The sequence below is a fragment of the Ceratosolen solmsi genome, unplaced genomic scaffold (genome assembly GCF_000503995.2).
Source record: "Ceratosolen solmsi marchali unplaced genomic scaffold, CerSol_1.0 scaffold6, whole genome shotgun sequence".
Taxonomy (NCBI): Eukaryota; Metazoa; Arthropoda; class Insecta; order Hymenoptera; family Agaonidae; genus Ceratosolen; species Ceratosolen solmsi.
This window is the reverse complement of record NW_011948414.1, coordinates 215,998-242,685: the sequence shown is the minus strand read 5'-3', so window position 1 is coordinate 242,685 and position 26,688 is coordinate 215,998. Positions and strand designations below refer to the sequence as shown.

Genomic DNA, 26,688 nt, shown 5'->3' with positions numbered 1-26,688 from the left:
ACAATGATAAATCACGATCATACAAAGTGCAATGATATTCAGATTTCATTTAAATATTAGCAATTTTTATAAAAAGAGAAGTTTATTGCACATCCCTCGACAGATTCAATGTAGTTCATGTATTAGAAAGTTCAAAAAACATTTTAAAATAAATAAAAATTAACTATCTAAAGTCAAGTTTTGACGTCTATCTATACTTTTACAAACACAAAGATATAAGAATTATTTTCAAAAATATCATGTCAGAGTTTCAATTCTATATAAGTATAAAGAATAAATAAGGTCGTGAAAGCAAATGGTACGTTAAAATTACATAAATTTATGTTAAATTTGCTCAAATGGTTATAGAAATTAAAGTCAAGAGAATTTCCATCCAGCTTAAGTAAATTAATTTAAATTTGAGCAGGTGATTTTGCATAAAATTTGTTTCCAACTCTCAGTTGATATTAATAAGTCTGAGTTGAATAAAGTCTAACAGAAAGAATTAATATGTAACTTACGAATGCTGCAAACTTGCGAGAACTCATAGCGTATGTGCATGAAAGAAGAATCTATAATGCAGGAATAAAACTTCGATTTAAATAAAATTTCCCAACGAAGACTCGCGTAACTCAAGTTACTTAAATCCGAATTAAGTCGTAATTCTGAATCGAAACTCAAGTAACATTAAGCCTAGAATTCTTCGACATGCCCAATTCAAAGATCTGCCAACCAGGCTACAACTACTCTGTCTGTCTGTCTATCCGTCTCTCTCTCTCTCTCTCTCTCTCTCTCTCTCTCTCTCGCCAAATAACCGAAAAAAAGTAAGGGTATAGAATGAACGTCCAAGGAAAGACAGAAAAAAAGAAAGTCAGATACCAGTTGTCCGACTCCCTTTTCCGCGCGGTACATCAACACTCACACATATCAACAACGTACACGTGGTTAGCGGCGTGTTAAGTCGTCGGCGAGATGAGATGGGAATGGGGCAGCTGTACGGCATTGGGCAGCGAGGGTGGTGACAGCAGATGGCCACGTTCCATCTCATTCAACTCCTGGTGCTCGACCGCGCCGCCAGTAATCGAGTTTGTCGATCGCGCAAGGCTGTTACGCTGTCGACACAAATACGGCGTCTCGCCCGGTGATGGTGTTTCTCGACCCTTGGGTTAGCGTTTCCAAAAAATAAAGCACAGTAGAAGAATGGAGATTAGTTTTAAGATCGACATATTAAGTTCAGTTGGACCGATAGACAACTGAGGAAACAAATTAATTTAACTTAACAACTTTCCCGCCGTCGTTTCCATTTATCCTAGTGGCTAAATTCAATTTTTACCAATTTCCATTGCTTTTATATATATTTTCTACAATAGACACAGCATTCGATAACTATTGTCTGCGTTAAAAACAATAATTTAGATGTATATTACCTCTATTCTTTGGCCCGACATATCAATATTGTTAATCGTTCTATGCCTTATTATTTGTATGTTGCAAGTCATTTATGATTATCATTATTTTATGGACAAATGTACTTTCGTATAGTTATTAATTAATATTATAATAATAAAGATAAGCAATAGAATAAGTATTGAATAATTTGATTTATATAAGCATGCGTAAGGAAATAAAATTTTAAGAACGAAAGCAACGATATATTTCAATTTAAAATATTTAAACATTTGTTTTATATACTTAAAATAATAGTATTATTGTATACTTGTTTTTGAACTCTTCTAATGAATATTTGAAAAGTAATCTTTATTTTACTCTAACTAAAATAGATATATTTTTTTACTAATTATTTAAACATTAGTTGAAAGTTATTTTATTTATTATGAATTTGTTAAGTTATTAAAATTAGCCATGTTTGTTATTTAAGAAAAATATTTTGTAATAGATAAGAAATACGTGTAACAATTTCTAAACTAATTTTCTAAAGTAATCAGAAATATTTAGAGTAGAAAAATAATATGAAAATCATTAGAAACTTTTCATATTATGACAAGTTCTACAATAACAAAATTTAATCAATGATATATTATTAATAATAACTTTTTTAATGTCTACTGAACTAAATATAATTGTCAAATTACGCATTTGAATAAAATTTTTAAAAAAGAAAGATAAAATTTATTCAAATAAGGTTAATCCATACTGACCATAAATGTACGTTAAACTGACAAATTTAATAAATTTCGAACAGAGATACTTGTTTTATATATCACAAAAAGCTTCAATTTTCTTTTTCTTTAAAATGCATTAAATTCCAACTGCATCAAAAGCAATTCATATATTTCTTAGAAGTATGCAGCAATTCAATTTGTCAAAATTAAGCATATTATTAATTCAATGTAATTTGAAACGAAAATATTAATTTCGTTAAAATTTAAGTAAATTTAATTTCAGTAAATTTAACATTTCTTCATTAATTTAAGTTAATTTCATTACAAAGATCAAAAGATAAAAATTATCTGTTTTACAAGCTTAAGCTATTTATCTCAAAGTAAATTTACTTCTTTATTTGTATTTTATTTCTCTTTTTTTATAATTAAGAACTTCATACCCATCACAGTATTAGTTTCAAACTTGATACATTTTAAACAACGACCAAAGCTTAAACAATTGTTTAATGTTGAAATTAAATTCCCATTTCTTCTAGATTGGTACTATAGGATAAAGAAACCGAATAGACTTATCAATACCTTAAATCTAATCCTTAAAAAATATATGTAATATATTGTAAAAAAAAAAAATTAAAAAAAAAAAACCAACTGTATTTACAATGTAGGGTATAATTATAATTGATTTGATGTGAAACATTGAATGTCTTTATTAGCATATAAGGTACATATGAAGTAAACTTACTCTTAGTAAAGATAATATTGGCGTATTTATTAGAAAAATATATCCCAAGTTTTTTAGATTTTATTAGATAAAATGTTTTTAAGAGCTTGTAAAAAGCTGAAAACTAAATAAAAAATATTACCTGTTTAGAGGGGCCACAACACGTAGCTTGATTACAAGGTTTGTCGGTTTTTGGACAGTCAAGTACACAGTCTTCGGTAGGAGTTTCTTTAATTTCACTGTTAGATTGATACTGAAAAAAAAATAAAAATAAAATTTTGAATGATACAAATATTAAATACCTCGATATAGAAAATGATATTGTTTAATAAATTTGATTTTGATGAATTTAAGTAGCCGGTGTTTTTTTATTAAGTGTTCATGTGCTAATTTAAAAAACGGAAATAAATAAATTCTTAAGCTTACATCTATGAATTCCGGCTGAATGGTCGTGGAGTGGATGCCTTCGTTATGGAAGAATTCTTTAACTTGCTCAGCAATTTTCATGTATTCGGATAAATTACGACAGCGTATGTGTGCCGAGGCTATAATCCGATCACCTGCTAATTGCCAAACATGAAATTCGTGAACAGCTAGCACACCATCGACATTTTCTAGTAACCTCTGCTGAATCGCATCGACCTGAGGAATAAAAGTGCAGGATTTTCGAAATTGCTAAATGGGCTTTCAAGTTCAAACGTAAAATTAATATGCTCGTAGTTCGCAAATGGTACAGCGCAAAACGAAAAAATACCGCCCACATTAACATAGAAATATCATTTATCAAACATGTCATTGTAAATGATTTTGAATTAATAATTAGCGACACTTGCACATTTCGTCGCCTTTTCATCATAATTCTGTGAAGTAATCACAATGTGAAAGCTCGTGCGCATGCATGATTATATGCAATAAAACTTGAAAAATGTTCATAATTCGAGTAATAATTGTGAGTTGTGAATGTCGATGGGACTTACCTTGATGTGCGTAGGGACCGTTTGTAATAAAATCAAGGCCGACTCTCGGAGCAGAGGCCAGACCGACTTCAATATAAGCATTACAAGCAGCAAAGACAATGCGGGGTCAATGTAGTATCTATTGATAATAAGTTAAATTACTATTAAATCTGTAACATACTTTAATCTGGGATTTCCAAGAGTTAATTCCGACAGTGCAATTATAATTTTTTGGTAATAAAAACGTGTATTATTATGGGACGACCGATCATAATAACATTAAAGATAACTAGCGATTTAAGCTCCTAGTAGAAGATCGGAATACATAATAACTTGAAAGATTGTAAGACGATTGTAATCCATTTGTAGTAAAATGTCGATAATAGCTAATAACGCGGGGCATTTGGTTTATTAGAATGAAAAAAAAAAAGAAGATGATCGTATGTAGAGAATGTGAATAAAGAACAAGGAACACGACTGAAAGAACTCGAACGCGACTGTTACTCGCGATCATGGGAATAGCGGGGCGCGTAATATTATTAAAGTCATCACTTGTAGTCCCAGTTGGTGAGCCAGACGATGAGCGCGGACACGATGACAATGACGGAGCCGAGGGCGTCCGAGAGCACGTGGAGGAAGACGCCGCGCATATTCATCTGGCTGGCGTCGCCGTGGCTGTGGCCGTGGGAATGGCCACCGGGACGCTTCATCGGCGATGGCGGCCTGTAAGTCTCGTCGTTCTCGTTGTCATCGGTGCCGACGAGTGTGCTTAGCCGATTATGGCTGCGAGATATCCCGTGCGAATGCCCGTGACCGTGGCCGTGTTCTGTAAAGGTAAGCCGACGGAGTTTTATTTGCCGTTAAAGCACACAGAGCATCGCCTCTCCCTATCGGACTTAAATTTTCGAAATGTACCCGCGCATCGAGGAATTAATTTCTCGGTAGCCGACTAATTGATAAGTTCGTAAAAGTTTTTTACTATTTGTAAAAGCATGAATTTTCTCTATTTATGTCTTTTCATTATTGATTTAGACTATCTTTGGTATTATCCGATGTGTTATATTGATTTGAAAGATAAATGGATTTTTATTCGAATATATTTGTCGATCGTACGATTCTTAAGATTTTCAGCACGTAAGTACGAAGCATTTTTGAATAATCGTCATTTTAAATAAATAAGGCAACCATTGTGTCTGAGAGAAAAAATCGTTTGTAAAATAGAATTCAAAGCGTGTCTCACGAGTGAAATGTTTTTTTTGTTCTTGTTTTTGTTTTGTTTTGTTTTCTTTCAACCGATGAGTTCAAATAAAAATCCATTACGTACGCGAGATCGCAAAATTATAATGAAAAGTATTTCTCTTTTCAATTTCAAATTTGTTATTTTATGTATCTTTAATAGATACATTTTTTTTTTTATTGCTTTATTTTATAACATATATTAGCAAATAACTACTTAATTTCACTGAAACTTTGACAAACGTGTCGTGCTTATCAACCATGCGGCTAACCTAGACTGGATGTAGAAGGAAAAGAATCGTTCGAGGCTTCTAAGGTAGGAATAGGAGTAGGAAGTGTAGAAGACTGGCGTAAACGTTTCACCTTAGTTAAGAATGGACTTAATATTCCTCCTGCGTGACCTATGCAATACACATTAACGTTAATAAGCAACTTAATATGAAAGTTATTTTTGCGTTTTCATTGCGAATACGAACTAATTGCTTGACTTCACAATGAAAAATGTTCGTTAAACCGAATTCAAATACAAATTGTTATTTAAAATAAAAAGCGGCAACATTTTCTTTTGTTTTTTTGTTTTTTTTTTGTTTTTTTTCATTTCTATTGATTCTTTGTATTATATTAGTGCGAAGTGTTCAATAAAAGAAAACGGCTGATATATTTGAGTACTTACCATGGAATAAGCATAATCCTATCAGATTAACTAAAAGACCCAATGCACCGACTACGACGAGAAATTTGGCCTCGTGAATTTTTTCAACTTCGATGAACCTTTTGCAGGCTTCAACGGTAATACTAAAGCACAGCGCAACTAGGAAAACTGCATTGACTAAAGCTCCCAATACTTCGGCTCTGGCCCAACCAAACGTATTTTTTGACCATTTCTTTGGAGACATCTGATAATATAATAAATTTAAAAAAAGTCAATCAACAAAGTATTGCAAATTTAATTTAAAAATCATTTTTCAAGGGGATACTACAATTATTCAAAAATACAATTTAAAAAAAAAAAAAACAATTATTGATGATAAAAACTTCGTGTTAAAGATAATTTCTTTGTTCATTTGTCGTGTCGTTATTGTTAGCCATTTCTAGGCATCTCTTTTAAAAAATATTACATACGTATATAAATATAAAGCAAACATAAAATATTATTTATGAAGTATTAAAAAAAAAAAAAAAAAAAAAAAAAAAAAAAAATATTTAAAATTTTAAAAAAAAAAAAAAAAAAAAAAAAAAAAAAAATGTACGAATAAAATTTATTGGGTAATAGGAGGAAAATCCTTGATTATATTGTAGATTAAATAGCTGATATCGCTTGAATAATTATTGAATCATTACAAGAAAATGTAAAGAAAATATATTCGATAATGCACGAAGGATTGATGATTTTTTTTTCTTCCATCGAGTACAGTTAAACTAACTATATTTGTTCTTTCTTTTCACTTCCTTCTTTCATAAATTTTCAATTCTGTTATGAGTTGATTAAAGTTTCAATTTTATTATAAAAGATTAATAAGTGCAATATTAAAAACTTCAAAATTAATCAAATAATTTTACAGTAACAATTTTGTTTATAATAATAATAACGATATAAATAGTTGAATTTAAAGAAAAAGGATTGTAATTATAAAAAAATTTTTTGTTTGAAATTATTTCATTTGTACACTTACTTTTACGGAAAGAAATGCTACTACTAACGCAGCTACATCAGACAACATATGAAAACTGTCTGCTATTAAAGCCATAGAATTTGTAACATATCCAACGATTATTTCCACTAAGAAGAAAAATGCTGTCAACCACAACATTGTTAAAAGACGACATTTTTTTCCTGCAAAGCGCCCCATATTAATTATCTAGAAAATAAAATTAAAAGAATTGGGACATTAAGAAACTCTTAATAAATTATTGAGACAATAAGACATTAATTATATGATAAGAACTTAAAAGGGTTGGCGACATTATACGCATCATCAACCTCTAATTTATCTCAGCATCATATCTCTCATTAGATAAGCAAATAAAGTTCTAAATAAAAATTGGTTTAATAATTAGAAAATTCATAAATATTAAAGGTTTTTATTCAAATACTTCTATCATAGGCTATTTAGTAAATAAAATTTTAACGTTCATTTATTTATTACTAAGAATAAATATTATTCTGTACAAGTGAACTATTTTTAAAAAATTTTAAAAAAAAAAAAAAAAAAAAAAAAAAAACAATTTCGATAAACCTAACTTTAAATTTTAATAAATTCTCATTTATTTTTCGTTAAATGGAAATACTTTTCATATATTTAAAGCACATCTTATTGTTCGGTCGTTGCTAAATCAAACTTAAGATAATAAATTTCGGGATCCCCGAGTAGTTAATTTTTTAAAATTAGTTTTTAAAAATCACTTTAGAGGCTTCATCAAACTCAATTATTATCATAAGTCGAGCAAATGTATTATTGATAAGTCATAGATATTATACTCTAATATTTATCATAAACAAATATAAGAAATTTACACTTTGGCATAACAATCATTAATCTAAGCTTCTGCACTAGTTTTAAGTCCTAATTTCGCATGAGATATCGACTTAAATAATTAAACCAGTAAACTGTATTGCTAATTTGTCTTTGTCATACCTCTTTCTACAGCTAGCATTAGTTGCTACCTCATGTATCAATTTAAAAATTATAGTCCGTTATATTATCAGTGTAAAGCTTATAAGAATAATGTGCATAATATTTTATTTGATTAATTATATTTAAATGTTCAGATCGTTATTATTTATAAAACTTCTTAATTATCAAGTATATAGATTACATATATCAATTTTGTACATAATAATTAATATCCTTTAAATTATATGATTTATTTCATTTTATTCAATGGTTTATGATAGATAAAAAACCTTCAAGCATTATACAACTGTAAATATAATTATTAATTATTTAAAAAATTTTAATGAGAATTTATTACAAAATACAAAGAATACATTACAAAACTTGTATGTCCTGTAATTACATTAAACTTCTTTTTTAATATTTTTTAATTATTTAAAAGCTAAAATAAAAATATATTCGACAAAAGTAATAAAAAGATTTTATATAAATATTCATAATATTTAATGCGTACTACTAACGATTCTTTTTTATATGTATTTTAACACATAAAAGTTTGCGAGGATTAAAAGTTTTTTATTATCAATATCAATATGTCCATTCGATACTTTCGTATAAAATATCATAAACATATAAAATAAGAAAATTAATAAATGTTTCTAATATATACAAAAGATATTGATATTGTTGCGAGCATTAAAGTGAAATATTAAAAATATTTATGTGCTATAGTAACAGAATATGTGAAAAAATTAATTATTATTGAGAAATGAAATAACAATCGGACAAACTACATGTACAAATTAATTTTACAAATAAATAGAGACTTTTATAAATATTTACTCTTAAATGCAATCTTAATAAATGGTAAAATATTGTGACAAATAAAAGGTATTTGAAGCATTTCAATTACTACAGAACTTTAATATTTAATTTGAGCATAAAAATATTTATCTTTTAAAGTTAGTGTATTTAAATTATATGTCAATTATTATATATCAATTATCGTAATATTGATTTATAAAAAATTACAATCATTGATAATGTAAATCTTTCATAATGTAAAGCATTAAATGTACTTTGAAAAATTAATAAACATTAATCGATTAAATTAACTCAACCAACAATTCTTCTTTAAAATGTATTTACGGAAATTAAGATGTGAATGATAATTATAATTTTTAGTAATGTGAGAACTAGTTCTTTTACATGGAACGCGAATCCAAGAACAGACCTAATTATCATCAAGATTAGTTTTCAACGTGTCCTAGATTAGTTTGTTGACACTTTCGACTGCTCCCATTGTATACAACGCCCGCGAATTAAAGCACTTTAATAATTGAATGGAAATCTGTCGATCAGTAACTTCTCTTTTGCACGAATACTGGATTAAAAAAACCGTCGCAGACAAGATCGGCCTAAAAAGGAATAAAAAATGAAAAAGAAAATCGAGTGATGCCGATTATTTCGGAGCACTTGACTGTGAAATGATGTGCTCGCCTAGGCTACATCATGTGCACTTTAACGAACAAACGATAAAATATGTAAGAAAAAAAGGTGAATCATCCAGAACGAGGAAAAATATTATTCTCGAATGTTTAAAAATAGGTTATGTTGCGTGCGAGCGCGCGCGCGCGCGCGCGCATGAACAAAAAACGAATGAATCCTCGCTTCTTTTTGTCCTTTTGAAAATAGCTTAACTTTCGACATACTTTTCTCGCTTAGACTGCCGTAGATCTTCAACAAAAGCGAGAGAAAAGAAATTGAATATGCAACAACTCACCTCTCCCGAAGGGTCTTCCGTACACGAGAGAAAACTCTCGGGCCGTTTTCCTCTTCTAACTTCGTGACGCGTACCACTGGGCGATAAACGACGTCAAATGATATGTATCAAATAAAAATGTCGAGAAAAGCACCGGGAAAAATGTTTATAAGCATGTTAGTAAGTGAATGGAGAGCGCACTACACTTTTCAATGTTATGTATTGTAAGTTTACTGCTAACCTCCTGAAAATCACAATAGACGATGATTTTCGAGTATGAAAAAGTGCGAGTTGAAGTTCAATGATACACACCGTGTGTGCGAGAGTAAACGAAAGAGCGCGCACGAGAATGAGCGAGAGTGAGCGAGAGAGAGAGAGAGAGAGAGAGAGAGAAAAGAGTGTATGTGTAAAAGATTGATAATAAGATAGAGAGAGAGAGAGAGAGAGAGAGAGAGAGAGAGAGAGAGAGAGAGAGAGACAGAGAGAGAGAGAAATGGTTGAGACCGAAAATACACCGTAGTCTGTCCGAGTGGAAAAAATGGGACTTGGATTTCGAGTGCTTCTCGGTCGTTAACTCAGCGAGCCAACAGCCGACGACGGCGAGCCAAGTTGGCTCAAGAAAAAACTGTGGAAGCCCTAAGTCAGTGAGTAATTGCTGGCTGAGTACACTCGTGGGAAAGAGAGGGGGTAAAGTGACGCTCGCACGGCTTACCGCTATTATACTGGATAATACGTAAGCACCTAACGTCACGTAACTTGACGGTCTCCCACTCTTTTTTCTTCACTTTTTCTTTTAATATTTACCGATTTTTAAATGTCGTAACAATGAAAATGTAACGTACCGACAGCCCTATTGTATTTTTACTTACCGTTAGCCACACAGCCTAACTACCGAAACTTCCTTCCTTTATTTATAATATTGTTGGTAGCCTGTCAAAAATTCAATCGTTTTTATAAATTTTATAGCGTTATTTGTCGTTGAAGAAAATATGATTTTTGTATTTATGTAATTAAAATTACCGGACATTAGTACAGTTTCTAGTTCGATTGACAAGCTCTTACATTTTATAAGAATATGTATAAAACTCAAAGGACGATAAATGTATTGCTTGAAAGAAGAAAAAAGAAAAAAAAAGAAAAAGAAAAAAAGAGAAAAAAAAAAGAAGAAGAGAAAAACCATATTTCTTTTTATTTTACACGCGAAAAAGGCCAATTAAATTGTTTTTGATAGATTACAAAAAGTACTAATTAGACAGGCTTCGTAATGAGGTAATCGTAACTGTTGCACATACGCATCTGTGGACATATAGTAGGTGTAAAGATGGCTATAATCTACTTAAATTATTAATGAGCTATGATTGTCTAGTAGAAGCATTTTTATATAAATCTCATCGTGCAAATGAGATGAGAATTAAGAAACTTTCAATCACAAAATATTAAGAATAAGCAAACATTGACCATAAGTATGTTAATAAAGAATAATAATGATGATTGAGCATAATAACAATAACAATAATAACAATAATAATAACAATAATAATAATAATAATAATAATAATAAGAAGAAGAAGAAGAAGAAAATTGTCGATATTATAAAGAAACTAGATAATTACAATTTTTTAAAGGTGTGATTTGAGTTTTGAGCTCGTAGTTAGTTTTTTTTTTTTTTCGTTTTTTTCCTAATATTTATGTATTTATTTTAAATATTTCCGAATCTCGTAAATGTACTTTCAAATAACGTTAAATGTCGCGTTAAAATATCTTTCTTGGCCTTCTGAAAACTTTCGTAACTGTACGTTTCATCATAAAATCGAAATGAAATACAAAGGTAAATAGGCACTATGCAGCTCGATAGAATTCAAATCAGAAACAAACGGTCATTAAATTTGTTTGAGATAAAGAATGGTCGCGTAAATACAAGTGCACCACGCAAAAAATGATGAACAATTTAAACAAATGAAAATACTGTCTAAACGTCTTATTGCATATAATATATTGTTCTACGGACGATCAATGTATATTATCTAGAAATTAGATTATATTTTATATATATATTTTATATTATATTAGATTATATTAAAATATTATCAAAAATTATGCTCCAATTATTTAATTATCCAAATTAGCCTTTATGCTTAAACATTTAATCATTTGAAAAATAATAATTTTTTGATAATAATCGTATTCGAATGAATATTCTGAAACTATATGAAATCAGAACAGCTATTTACAGTTATCTGCAAATCGCTGTTATGAAACAATTAGATGAGAAAAATTTACGAAGATACTAATATCACTTACAGTTTATGCTGAATGAAGTTTGGTTTTATTTGAAGTAAAACAATATTACACGAATTGCTCAACGAATTATCCTTAAAGAAAAAAGAAAAAGAAAAAAAGAATAAACAGCTAGTGAGTCTTTAGTAAATCATTTCGATGACTGAAGTTTAATCTTCTTTTGTAGTCTCGTAATGATCCAATTGACAAGATTCTTTTATAAGTAGTAAATTATTTGGATATTAAAATTGGACCAATAGTTGTGGCATACGAAGATAATGAAAATACTGTTCGTATCTTCTTCAAATTGAAGACGAAAACAATTCGATAACTTACATTTTGTTATCTTGTGATATTAAAAATAAATCAATGTTTACATGAAAAATGTATATAATATATTAATATTTTCTGTAACTAATTTTAAATAGTATTTAAAATAAAAATTAAAACTAACATTTAATTACAGAAATTGAAAATAGTTTTTCCTATTTTTAGTGGTTTTTTTTATTATTTTTTTTTTTTTATATTTTTTTTTAAAATTAAATTTAATAATGTAAATGATATTTGTTATTTTAAATTATTATAGATTTATAAAGCCTTTAAAATTAACAAGAGCGTACAAGACGCGTAAATGGTAATAAGCTTTATAAGGACATACAAAGAAAAACTATAAAAACTATGACTTACAGTTAATTAATTATTAACATCTTCTTCCGATTTAATAATGCATGGATTTATTATATGTTATCGTTTAATACAACGAAATAATGATTTTGAAAATTTTTTTACCAAAAAAAAAAAAAAAAAAAAAAAAAAAAAAAGCATAATAAAATTAAAATTTTACATACAATTACCAAATATTTTTTATTATGGATAGGTTGAATTACAAAGTAAAAAATATAAACATAACGATTAAAGAAATTACAGTGCTATCAAATACTGGTTCTTATAGTCAAAATAAATATTAAAATTTTAAATTTAAACTAAAGTTTTTTTTTAAAGTATGTTTCGAATCTATACTTTTTCTTTTATTACCTTTAATCTTAGACTGTTAATTTACATACAATGGATGTAAAATTGAATTTCTTTCATAATAATTCTATTGAATGATTATTCAATTTTTACAATATTTAAACAGTAACTGCAACTTCTTCGGTCAATCTTTCCATTTTAATGCACCTAAAAGTCAATTTAAAAGTGATTTTTAAAGTCACTTCCTACAGTTATTGATACACTTCATTTTACAGCTTATAGGATTTCACCATAAAAATATTTACACGTCCCTAATTGCTTAAATTAAAACACAGAACTATTAACCAATAAAGTTGGGTTGTCAACGAGCGTATTTTTATAATGATAAATGTAAAATATTAATTGATATTATAACTATAATAAAAACGAATGCAAAGGCAACTACTTAAATTCTAACGTACATGGCATGATCAGTCTTTATACGATCTTACAAAAACAAGAAAAAAGAAAGCATGCCCCAAATTATAACTTGTTAGTAACAAGTTTCCAATTATTATAATCTACAATTTTTAATTAACAATATCTTCATTTTTCTTGCATTTTACGCACTTTAAATTTTATAGCTTCGTTGTACATGTCAGCCAATTCGCAGACGTCGAGATTTTTAGTTAGAGTTTTAAAAAGTGCTTCTTTTGTGTTCCCTGTTAATGTTTCCGTAATATTCTTCAGGACGATATTCAATAAAGTTTCCGAAGACTTTAATTCCTTATTCGTTCTCACTTGATCGAGGATCGATTTAATCGAAACTCTGTCTAATAAAACTGCAACATCACTTGTGTCAGGAAACGGCTCGTTATTGTCCTTTTCTAGTGAAAGCCTTTTGATCAGCATATTTAATAATTCTGTTAAATTGAATTTACTCGTAACTGCATCTTTTATATCACTTGGTTTTAAAACGTCCAGCACATCCGTGGCTTTAAGCTTTTTCTTATAAGTTTTCAGCAGCGTATCAAAAAATTCATCTTCGGCGTCAAATATTTTTGGTAATTGCTGCAAGACTTTTTGTAGACCTACGTTTCTCGTTGACATTTTAAAGCTGTCTTCGCTATCATCCTCTATACTCAATCCCAGCATATTCAAAGTATCTTTCTTCAATTCTTTTTCTGATTTATAGATCATTTTTTCCTTAAAAACAAAAAACAAAACAATATATATATATATATATATATATATATATAAATTAATTCGATAAAAATTTGATAAAAACGAAAATCGATAAATTAACAACGTATATGATTTGGCTTTAAATTTTTTCTCTCTTAATTTTAACATACATGACATTAATAATCGATTGATTTATATCATTATTTAACAATACGATTGTTATTTAATTTGTCGTTTTTTCGATGTTTTTTATTTAATTGTTTAATTAATTTATTTAATTATTTAATTGTCATTTAACAATACGCCAATACACTTTTGAATGTATGTAAGATTCTAGTAGTAATCATAGTATTATTTATATTAATCAATTGCATTATCGTGTGAATAATAAATGTATTATATATACCATTGATGCTTAGCAGTTAAGATACTGGATATTGTAATAAATAAAAATATTTGTTGCATCATTAGCTTATACAGATTTTATTTAATTTTGACAAGCTTCTTTATACTTGAATAATTATTAGCTCATATCGTATTTGTAAAGAAATTATTTATCAATTATTCGTCAGTTTTTTAAATTAAAATTATTAACAGGAGCATTTACTTTTTTTATCAACAAAATCGATGATCGTTGGATGTACTTTATTTTCGTTATCTACTTACTTTGTATCCCTTTAGGATTCTTTCGGCATCAAATCGCTTGATGAATGCCTGAAAGAGAAAAGCTTCGTCGCACTGATCCATCATCTCCGCACAGGCTTCCTCGTCGTTTGTCTTGATTCTCTTTGCTGGGCTGGTTTGCATAGAGGAATCTATCGATAGCCTCTTCACTGCCCTTTTACAATCGTACACAGCCGACACATTGATTGAGCCCAAATCGCTATTGTTTCCGCTACTCTTCATGAGATCCTCGAGCGACACATTGTCATTTCGAATCCTATCCCTGCGCTTGTTTCCCAAAGGCGTACTCGACGACACTACGTTCGTCGTCCTTTTTTCCGGTGTCTTCTCGAGTAGCCGTTCCTGATACCTCGATAGCGCCTTCTTTACCGATGGTATTTTCGGGCTTCTAATTGGTAACCTGTTTATGTCACGCTCGGTTAGCTGAGCCAAGTCGCCTACAGATCGAATCGACCTGATGGATAAGTGTTTCGCTAGATGGCTCGTAAACAAGGGATCGACTAGTTCAGCGCTAATGTTCTCTACGGCCTCGGCGCAGGATATTAGCGAAGGGTAAACCGGCAGTGTGGAGTCTAAACTCTCTGGCTCGTTTAGTTGCGCAACACTGTGGAGAAATATTATCCATCTTTAAATGTGAATGTTTATTTAAATTATGAAAGGCTGACTCTTTGTATTTAATAAATTGAAGCAAACGCAATTTCTTTAGACGTATCGGCTATATATATATATATATATATATATATATATATATATATATATATATTATTGCGCAATATTCACAATACGTCGAAATAATTATCGAAGCAATTTAATTTACGCAATTAAACGTCTCAATTAGTGTATATATGTTAAATATTGTTTGGCAATCGTTTAGGCTAATCGTAAAAGTATAGTAAAAGTACAGAAAGCTTATTAATTTGCAAATTAAATAAAGATTTTAATTGACATCACACTGTATTCTATTATATATTATACCTGTTTTGTGTTTCTTGAGTAAGCGGCAGGTTTGAGAATATTGAATCAGTGACAGGTAGGGTATCGCCTTGTTCTCCGCTTTGCTGCGAGGAGCTACCCGCGGGCTTATCTGACAAATTAGGCGTTGAATCGAGACTGGAAGAGATATTTTCAACGTCGACGGTGTCTTCTAAAGAGCTTTGGTGATTATCAGACTTATGAAGGATATTAGATAAATTAATGGATTCGAGCTTAATGGAAGAGTTATTCTGATCGTTTTGCGTGGATGTTTTTATGGCGTCGATATTTTCGTCATTCGCTGGCATATTATTATTATCGATGAATATATCGACGTCGGGTAAATTATTAGGAACGTTGGTGTCAATCTCAGCGACCTTCGATTCGTCCAATGATATCTCGCATAAAACCGTTTCCAAGTTAATTTTATGATCGGTGGAAGCAGCGTTATCACTATCGTTACAAATCTCATCGTTAATTTCAATATTACTCGACTTCTCCTCCGCACTACTCAGCTGGATAATCTCATTTTCCTTTTCAAGTTTTTCCGGATCTGTAATTTGAACGAGCCTCAGTTTCGCATGCTTTCTGGATTCCTTTCGGGAGATGGGGCTTCGAGACGAAGGGAGCTTTTCGAGTTTTGGCGGCGACGAAGACTCTGTCATGATCTCATATCCCATTTCTCGAGACACCGGGGGATCGGCAAAGCTAACCCTCTTTTTCTGAAAAAGACAATAAATAAATAATAAACTGTAAGAAACTGAGCATCGTACATATAATAATACGTAATTATCTCAATAAATATAATATGAAAATAAAAGCTCCGCCTTACTCTACTATATACTGCACTATCTAAACTAAGCGGTACCGGTTGTTTTCAATATAAAGTTAATGAAAACGCGCATAGATAAATCAAGAGAAAAGAATAAAAATACGAATCTTACCCGACTAGGTGTTTCAATGCTAATCTCCGGCATCCTCTTTAAAATACTGGCGCTCGGGGAAGCAGTTAAGGAAGGCGGATTAGCGTTGGACCACTCGAGGAGTGGCAATTCTCTTTTGGACTTACTATTTGGCGATTCATCGCCACTAGCACCATTTTGTGAAGTTTCCTTCTCTTTCTCCGCGGCATCTCGATCGTAATCTTGCTTATCCATCCTCATGCATATGCGCTCACCATCGTTTCTCAAATTACAAAACATTGTCATGGATGGCGAAGAGCACGTCTCCTGTCTCAAGCTGCTATTCATATTGCTGAACATTTTTTCTTGCCGATGACCACCAGTACTCGGACTCGAGACTCTCTCGCATTCCTTTTGAATCTTATCTCTCTTGGGCACAGGTATTATCGTTACCTCGTCACTCAATGCTGTCTCCATCTTACAAGGATCCGCGGCCAATTTTTCAGCAATAGATTGTTTCGTTACGAGGCCAAGCATCTGCGCGGCTCGGCCTTGAAGCGGAAAGCCCTTCGACCTGAATATACGAGAATTCGAGCTCTTTGGAGATGAGGCGTGGATTGCCGGCATTGGTGGTTTGGCTATTTAAATAAACAATAATTTAATTTTCTTTAATAATCGCGTATTGAATTTTCAAGCATTTTATAAACGCTATAATTATTTGCATATAACTCTTGCGAATTGATTTGGTAGTTCCATAAGTATTATATTATTTAATGTTTTGCTAATATTTTGCTAATAAAACGAGATAGGATAATATATTCTTACCGGGATTATTTTCACCTTTCTTCACTTCTACTTGTACATAGATAACTTTTTCAGGATCAAGTGTTGCCGGTATGACTGACGTTTCATTAAGATCAGCTGGTGTTTCTTGAATAATTTTCGTCTCTTTTTCTAATTCTTCGTCCGAATTCATTTCCGACTGAAAATACAATTAAAACAAAGTCAATTAATGATAAATCATTCACATAATTATTTATTTATTCAAATAATCAAAATAAATTTACTTTTACCTGTGCCAATTCAACTTTTTTAATTTTTATAAAACACTCGACTTTATCCATTTTTGAATTCAAACTCGGCTCTTGAGAACTTTCTATAATATCTGAATCTTGAGAAGATTTCAAATCTGTCATTAAGGACTCATCAGTTTCAACATTTGAAATTGGGATATCTTAAAATAATGGAATAAATGGTTAAAAATATTAAATAATTATGTACATCTTCAATGATAAATGATAATCAAAATAAAATATTAATTAACAATTCGAAGCACGTTATATAAGACTTTCAAGAAGAAATTTAATTAAAAAAATTAATGAAAAAGCGTCGGTAAATTAACTTTATTTGCTTTTATAAAATGAAAACTATGCATGTATAAGGTGTGAAAATATGATAAAATATGATCCTCACCACTATCGTCAGTTGTATCGTTAATTTGTTGGGAACAAGTTATCAGGGTTGAAGTATCCTTAATATCGATAGTCTCCTGCGTATCATCCAGTACATTATTTTTTTTTAAAAACGAAACAATTGGTTCCGTCTTTCCAAGCATTATTTTGCGAACCAATTTGTTGTTTGTATCCATATTTTCTAATGGTGTCGTTGTTACCTTTTTCTGATTAGTAGCTTCGTCATCATTGACTTTTACTATATTGGCATTTACAGAACGCTTTTGATGTTTTTTCGTGATAAGATTTTGTTGGTTATTCGTTTCCGTTTTATCATCTTTTACCTTTTCATCCTTTAAATGGACAGTCTTCTTATCATTAGTTGGAGCATCGTTCGTTTTGATAATACTACGCCGGCTTGGTAAAGCCTCGAATCTCATATCAATCTTCAAACGTGACATCTCATTCTTTTGGCGTTTCGAAATTTTTTTCCCACTAGGCTCCTATATATTTTATAAATTTTATAAATTAATCACTTTTTTCAACTAGGCACATTTTTATTTGAACTTTAGTTTAACTACACTTGTTCGATTGAAGGTATGAAAAAGTAATAAAGTTTACTTAAGCTCGGGAATTCTAGCACTCGTTCTTTTTATAAAAAATAAACTAATATTTTATTATGAATGTACGAAAAATAGAAATTTTATAATATTAATTATATTTACAATGTTTAAAAATTGGACTCTGATTATATTAAACAAAACAAAACAAAAAAACAGACATTAGAAGAAGGAAGCTTAAAAGGTATCCTCAAAAAGACTTGGAAAGTTTAAGATAATTTGTATAAGATATGGAAAATATATTCAAATTCAATATTCAATGATTTGAATAACTATACTATTGCATGTACCTTTACCTTATTATCCTCACTAATTTTAATATTTGATAGTCCATCAAGTGTATCTGGGCGTCGTGGACGCTTTTCTCGCTCAATGCAAAGCGTACCCTCGGAATTACTCTCAGAGTTTCGGCGTTTTTTGCCTCGTTTATTTAATTGTTCGGTGCTATTGAACTTTCTGAGAGTGATATGCTGAGGCTGTAATGATCGCCGTGTCGGGCGTATGATCTTATCCTTATTATGAATCTTATTATGATCAACATCTAAAAAGACAGTTAAAATTATGTAATAAATATATGCGGGAGTGTTGTGGAATCATTTTAATAAATTGATTGTACCATTGAAAAGAAGCAAATTATAAATAATATATTTATCATTACACCAAATCAAACCTACTTTCTTCTACTAATTACTACTAATTCCTTTTACCAATATATTTGACTTTTAGATAAACTTTAACAATAGTTTGATTACTATATTTCGCGAAATGAAATTTTCGATCATTCATAGGATGTAGTTTATAATATTTTAATATAAATCTCCAACCTGCTTGGTTGCTCTCTTCTGTTACATTTTTACGTCGTATTTTATCTATAATTGATGGTGAAATTTGCTCTGCATAAACAGGAAATTCTTCGCGCGATTCAAAATCCAACGTTTTTGCTACAACCGGTATTGTTTCGTCTTTACACGAATTATTATCTACTGGCGGAACATCATTATCTGCCGATTGTTTCTTTGGTTGTGCCTTTGATGAAGTAGCAGTAGAACTAAAAATAAAATAAATCTATTAATTCAAATAATAATATGTAAACGTGGCAAATAAGTAACAACGATTTCTATTCGTGAATTTATAATTCACGATGAAACAATTAAATATAATAAATTAAACTAATTTAGTTGTTTTTTAAATTTTATGCAATTCTAGTTTTAACATCGAAACATTTTATGAATATCGTATGAAAACTATTTACGGGTGAACAATTCAAAGTATTCTATACTTATGCTACTGACTTTTTTATGGTCTTTTGCAATTCAGCAGATAAGCCCTGTCCAGCATTTTTCACATGCAAGGTAGTCGGTACAATCTTCATTATTTCATTATTGTTTGATAATGTTTCGTTTGTCAATCGTGTAGGTGATTGTCCCGTTTTTGCATCAAACCAATGTTGAAGCTCTTGCGAATCTTGCGAGTTGGAAACAGTTAATTCATTATACATTGCCGGTATATCATCTCTTCGTTTTTTAAGCATTTCTTTTTGATGCTCTGTTAAGCGTTCGACATCTAATTTTATATTTGTATTTATTACAACAAAATCCTGCATAAAACAATATATTTTAATAAAGATAATTCAAATTTGAAATGTATGAAATTTAAATATTTTTGTCCATATTTGTACATATATATATACATTATGATTGTAAAAATTTTTGTAAATCAGTGGATAAATTACCTGTGAATCGGGTTCAATATTAACAACTTTAATCTTCTGTACATTTTCTTTTCCATTCTGCACAATGGATACAGTACTAGATGGACTCGTTGATTTGCGATTCAAGAAACTTCCAACTTGTTTAACACGTGTATTTTTCGCCTTTTTTGACTTTTCTTGTATTTCAACTATGTCAAAATTATTCTTAACCGACGTCTCTTCAAGTTCATTCATTATATCTTCCAAAACCTTTAAACATTTATACGTTATTAAAAAATAGATAAATTTATATTTCAATAACTTTTACATAATTTTTTTGTTTAAAATGAAAAAATAATTATACATAAATAAAAGCATAGTTAATAATTACAGTATACCTTCTTAGATTTATCATCGACACTGTCTTTCATATCCAGAATGGAAAAGGCCATGGAGGATATGTCCATATTAAGATGAAGCATGGCAAGAACTATAGTTTGTCGATAACAACTGAGTAGTTCAAAATTTAGAGATTTTTGTAATTTCTTAAAAAGTCCGACAATGGTACTCCACATGGTCGATATTTCACGTTCTAAGCTATTGTCATCAACATTTTCGAGCATGTATTTTACGACAGGCTCGATAGTCTTTAAGTAGACACCGGTTTTCTCTATACTATGACTGAAAACTCTTAAAAGAAAGGCAGACAAAGCCTTAAGAATTTTTTCTGTAACGAAACTCTTATTCAGAAAACATTGTAAGGTCAGTTCCTTTAATAATTGAACAAATGCTGGAATCATTTTATCTGAAAATATATATCTAAATTTAAATATATATTAATTGTATTAAAATTTAATTACTAACATATTTTATTTTACATTATTGAAAAATTATAAGAACGCTCGCACTATTGCATTAGTTAGTATCTATATAAAATATTTGTATTTTCATTATTTTAAATATATTATTGTTTTTTATTATATATTATTGCAATTTTGACGTAAACAAAACAAATAATAATTTTATTGATTATATAATTAAAATGAGGTAAAAACATGTATCAAAATTGATGATCAAAAGATTGAAAGAGGTTTTAACACGTAGCAAATAAACTTCTGTAAAAACTTTTAAACTTAAAAATTTTAATTACCATTAGGTAAATTGTCGTAATTAACAGTGCTAAGTAATCCATCTATACAATTAACTGCAAAATTGCAAGATCTTTTTTCTTTTTTTAAAATTGCTATAATTGTATTTGACATTTTTTCCAATATCTCATTAGGTTTCACAGATACAATTAATTCAACTTGAAAATCAAATTGCTTGTACAATTCTCTCCATATTTCAGCTATAGTTGTTAACTATATATAAGTATAAAAAAAAAAAAGATCAAATATAATACATAATTCTTATTAATTATATAATTTATATATAATTAATTTATTTAATAATATAATAATACAAATTCCTACCTGAGCGTAATCTTCGGTAAATATACTGGAGAAAGGAAAAGTAATGATACTTTCAATTGTTTTAAAGTTATGTTCTATCAATGTGCCTTCATTAATATTTTGAGAATCTTCTATATATTTCTTCGCAATTCTAGCAAGGATACACCAGATTCTACACACTCCAACTCTGAAAACAAATTCAGCATGATTAATTGTTAAATTAAAAACGAAATTTTTAATAACAAATTAAATAAAATTAATGAATTTTTGTCTATGGAATTTTATATATTATATAGTAATTCTATGTATTAATTATTATATTCTATATATTAATAATATATATTATATAGAAGATTTACTTACGCATTCGAATTGACTTTTTTTGCATCCTCTAAAACCTGTAATATTACTTGCATTAATTCAATTGTTTGTAAATAATATCTATTTGAATTTCTTGGTTTAATCAATTGCCAAAGTAATGATTCGATATATCCATAATGATCACTAAAAGAATTCATACTTTATAATACCAAATTATTTATAATGATTTACTTTTAAACGTACTTGATAAAATACGAAAAGTTATCCACTTGCAAATATGTTTGTATGAGATCCTCTAACATGTTCTCGGTAAAATGAACACTACAAGAAATTACGTCGAACTGCTTTAATATGTAGAATAAGAAATCTCTTATAAAGACTACTTTGTGATAACGATTTTTTATCAATTCAATAATGACATTCATAACTTCTTTGTACATTGATGTCTAAAAGAAAAAAATTCCAATATATAAGCTATTAGAAGCATTTATAAAAATAAATACGTACATATATATATTTATTTATACATAAATACGTAATCATATATTATTTTAGCTTTTCAATGTAATTTATTTTAATATCATTTTAGAAATACGGTTGTAATTGTCTAAGATTTACCTTCATTTTATCGTACTCCTCAATTCGTTTAATTAAATTATTCCATAAAATTTGACAAATATTTGCTTTATTTTTAATATCTTCGTTTGGTATCGATCCCAAAATAAGTACAATTTCACCAAAACAATGAATGAAAATTTTATAAATAGCCTCGAAAACTGCATTATTTACTGAATCGGGTAGCTTCTCATTTATAACAGAGAATGATATATTTATTTGATCCTCTTTGCACACAATTAGCTGTTGAAAAGCATCGATAGCAAAAATTTGAGTTTTCATAAATTTTTTACCCAATGAAACATTATTATCAGTCTTTTGAATAAAAAGTGGTTTATCACCAAAGGGACCAAAGCACAAATTTAAGAATGGAATCAAAACTGTATCGGTGCACTCAGCTATACTGGGATAAACTTTGAAAATTAAATGCCACCAGACTTCCAATTTCGTAAGTACCATTAATTCTGTTTTACTATTTTTAGCATTTAAAGGTACACATAGTAGTTTTATGCGACGATTTGTTGCTAGTTCACGTTGATCCAAAGCAAAATTATCTATCAATAATTTCCAAGACAGAAAAGCTTGCCTAAAATATATTGTGGTTTTAAAAAAATTTGTATTTTTTTATTACCTGTCGCTTATTATACAGTAAAATAATTAAAATTGAATATTATTTATAACAGATTTTTCATTGACTTAAATTGACTTTTATTGCATATTCAATGTATGTTATTAAATTAGTGGAAAATGCATAAGATTTTAAATAATAATTTTAATATTCATACTTATTAAATATATAATTACATATGTTTTAATTAGTTTGTATTCGAATTAATATTAATTACATGTGAACCTTAACATTATTTTAAATCTAACTATAAATTTAAATTATAAATATGGACAATTATTAAAAAATTAATATTTATTATAATAATTATGCTAAATTATGAAGATTCTACTGACCTTCGATTTGGATCGGCTGACTTAAAAGCAAGTTCTTCGACCTTTAGGAGACTATTTACTAAGCCAGAACCTCTATGAAGATCAGTGCCAATGAAAGTAATACTTGTTTCCCATTGTGTAGCCCAATCTTGATCAGAAGCATTGACCAACAGGGTCATTCGTTTGCAATAAATATTTTGAAGAGTTGCCTTATATTTTTCCCAAATATCTCGATGAACCGATCGCACTCTTATGCCTAATTGATTTTTAACGGCTTGTTGTAAGACAATTAGAGCTTGAGTTCTCTGTTTGCGATGCCCTAGGTAGCCCATGACTATGATTTTATCCATTACTATTGCATCAAATTGTCGAATATTTAATCCTAATGCAGACAAATTATATAATCTACCAAGAAGCTGTAGAGTTTTTTCTACAATTTTTTCTTCGTATTCATCATTTTCATTCAAAACTCTATTCTCCACGTTTTTCAGTACAGTTACATTTTCTGCATTTTCCGACAAAAGCCAAGTCATTGATTTTGGCTGAATTGATTTCATACTATTATTTAAAAATTCTATTATTGACAATTTATTGGCAATTATTGCCATTGTTTCATCCTTTAAGATGCTTAAAGATACAAGTATCTTAAGTCTAAAAATGATCAAAACATACATATTGTAGATTTAAATTAATGTAGATATAATATAATAATTATTATGGCATTAAATTAATAATGTATTTGAAAAGGTGTTGAAAAGTTAGTCTAGTGAATTGTGGTGATGAATAATATTATGACAAACCTTTTTTTTCGATTAATTTGTAAAATTGACTGGAAGAAGTCAAAATTTCTCTTTTTTGTTTCTGGTAAAACAATATCAAGAGTACGACATGCCTCAATATATAATTTATCATCTTCTTTGACACTTGCATTAATAACTGAATTGCAAAGCTCGCAAAATTCTTCATCCTTCAATGCCTTTATAATTTTTTGATCTTCCAAACATGCTCTATAAAATTAAATATTTTTTAAATAAATAATTTTAAAAAATAATCACGCGATTTGCACTATCTTTTGCAAATAATTATTATAACTTATTTAAGTTTAGGATTCATTTTAAATTTGATATCAATTTTATTATAGATAAGTTTACTGTACCTAAGACTAGTGTAAGCATAATAAAAAAAAAAAAATGTTATCAAGACAAATAAAGTTAAGTTTTATCATTATTTGATTTTATTTAGTAGAATTTTCTTACTATTTATACAGTTGTTATTAAAAAAAAAAAAAAGGATGATAATTTTAAAATGGTAGGAAAAAATATAGAAATGTGCATAATATACAATAAAGCTTATAGATAATAATTCAGAAAGAAAAAACTTTTCTTCAATACGGATCAATACAGATGGCTGATAGTTAAATAATAAGAAAAGTGAATAAATTTTAATTATAAATAGAAAACAAAGAATTAAAGCATTCTCATCGCAAATTAATATTATTAAAGAGAATTTTTTGTATAAGCATAATATTATTCGTTAGTATTTATTAATAACAATTAAATCTGTAAGTACATAATCATAAAATTTAAGAACCAAAGGCTTTTATTAAGACCATAAAAACAAAAGATATATATATATATATAATTTATATTTAAAATATAAATTTTCTATGACTGCTCCATAAATTTTACATTAGGCAATGACACTTAACAACTGAATAATTTAAATCACGTTCTAGTAATATTTATTATATTTTATCTTTAAATATTTCATTTCCTCAATGAAATAATAATTACATAATAATTAAAACGAAAGAAATTCATACATTACTTTATATTTATTACAATGTAATATATATATATATATATATATATATATATATATGCATGCATGTATGCATGTGTGTATTTATGCATGCATATATGCATGCACACATATATATTCATAGGCATATATATGTGTATATATATATATATATATATATATAGAGAGAGAGAGAGAGAGAGAGAGAGAAATTCTATTCAAGGTATGGTATATTCATGGAAATGTAAGTAATTCGCGAGTAAATTAACTAATAATTAATGCAGCATAATATTGTATGATCTTTCGCCTAGAATGTATTTTACACAAAAGTATTTATGCATAATTTGTTAAGCTAATAATCCATTACTATAACTATTCCGAAAGTGCAAAATCGATTGGCAATCGGTGATAGAAAGTGATGAAAAACAGTGAAAGGCATTGCGTGATATATAGTAGTATTGTAAATGATTAAAAGTTTAACATCAACTCCGAACTGTTTCTGCCGAAAAATGATGTTATTGTCTCTTAGAAATTGTAATGCATGGTTTTACAACAGGGCGATAGAATTAAGGAATTTCGTAAGACTTAAATAGCAGTGTTGGAGGAAGGAAGGATGAAAGAGTGCTGCAATCGTAAGCCCATCCGCATTCGCATTTTCTTGCGCACAACAAGCTTAATAAAAAAAAATCTTAGGGACAAAGGAGTCTTTTAGCACATACCTTCGCAAAGAGGTTAGGGCTTGAATCTTGGAATCCGAGGAGCTCTCTTCCTTAAGCATTTTTATCATTTTTTGGAAATTCGCCGCTGACGCCATGTCAACGTCCCCGTGGCTCCGATATTCTTAAACGCGCGGGAAATTTTCTGCTTTTCAGTGGCACTACTCCAGTTTGCGTTCTCAAAAGAAGCAGTAGTAATGTAGCATACAGCACCTGCGTATTCACTCGCTTAGGGGAAGGGATGAAAATCTTCCCTCTTTTTTTAACTTTTATCGCAAGATCGAATTGGACGGTGGAGGGGGTAGGGATACGAGGTGTATAAAATATACGCGGGAACGAGGAAGCCAGACTCGACTGGGCAATCGTTGCTTTCCGCGAATTTCTCGCGCAGAATCTATATTTACGAGACTGTAGGCGCGTTTACATAGCGACAGTTTCTATTCGCATGCTGCTGATTTTATTGGGTTAAATGTACCGACGTTTAAACATTCTATATTCTTAATCAATAACTCCGCACTCAAGTTTATCGATAGTTATTTTATAAAATATTCGCTTCGCTCACGTCCGTCTCAATTTTCTTTAGCGAATCGCGGCAGACTTTTTGAATAATAAAATGAGTTTCAGAAATAATGTACTTTGGGCTTACTATTGGTTAGCTTTAGGAGCCAATTTATTAGTTCAATGGTACAATGATCAAAGACCGATTTTGACTGATGGAA

At 29.3% G+C, this 26,688-nt stretch overlaps 2 protein-coding genes across 3 annotated transcripts; both read right to left on the bottom strand.

The window, feature by feature from the left end:
* Positions 1 to 10,181, bottom strand: ZnT63C (solute carrier family 30 member 1). 2 transcript variants are annotated; one of them, XM_011506528.1, is made up of 9 exons: positions 9,908 to 10,181; positions 9,414 to 9,636; positions 6,689 to 6,874; positions 5,689 to 5,911; positions 4,332 to 4,605; positions 3,801 to 3,918; positions 3,250 to 3,465; positions 2,966 to 3,076; positions 1 to 1,139 (listed from the first exon to the last, which is right to left on the bottom strand). In XM_011506528.1, exons 3-9 carry the CDS (start codon positions 6,863 to 6,865, stop codon positions 936 to 938), a joined length of 1,323 nt encoding a protein of 440 aa, XP_011504830.1. In that variant the 5' UTR covers positions 6,866 to 6,874; positions 9,414 to 9,636; positions 9,908 to 10,181; the 3' UTR covers positions 1 to 935. The 2 variants fall into 2 exon arrangements, with proteins under 2 accessions (XP_011504830.1, XP_011504829.1); XM_011506527.1 differs by lacking the exon at positions 9,908 to 10,181 and having other exon boundaries at positions 9,414 to 9,758.
* Positions 10,182 to 12,817: 2,636 nt separating this feature from the next.
* On the bottom strand, positions 12,818 to 26,288 carry LOC105367752 (Rap1 interacting factor 1). The gene is made up of 20 exons (XM_011506526.1): positions 25,973 to 26,288; positions 24,254 to 24,460; positions 23,475 to 24,104; positions 22,515 to 23,097; positions 22,140 to 22,342; positions 21,939 to 22,079; positions 21,597 to 21,762; positions 21,275 to 21,485; positions 20,523 to 20,929; positions 20,167 to 20,394; positions 19,727 to 20,031; positions 19,259 to 19,482; positions 18,731 to 18,984; positions 17,837 to 18,317; positions 17,437 to 17,597; positions 17,189 to 17,345; positions 16,406 to 17,001; positions 15,465 to 16,183; positions 14,472 to 15,093; positions 12,818 to 13,826 (listed from the first exon to the last, which is right to left on the bottom strand). The coding sequence occupies exons 1-20, from the start codon at positions 26,065 to 26,067 to the stop codon at positions 13,227 to 13,229; spliced, it is 6,990 nt and encodes a 2,329-aa protein (XP_011504828.1). The 5' UTR covers positions 26,068 to 26,288; the 3' UTR covers positions 12,818 to 13,226.
* Positions 26,289 to 26,688: the final 400 nt, after the last annotated feature.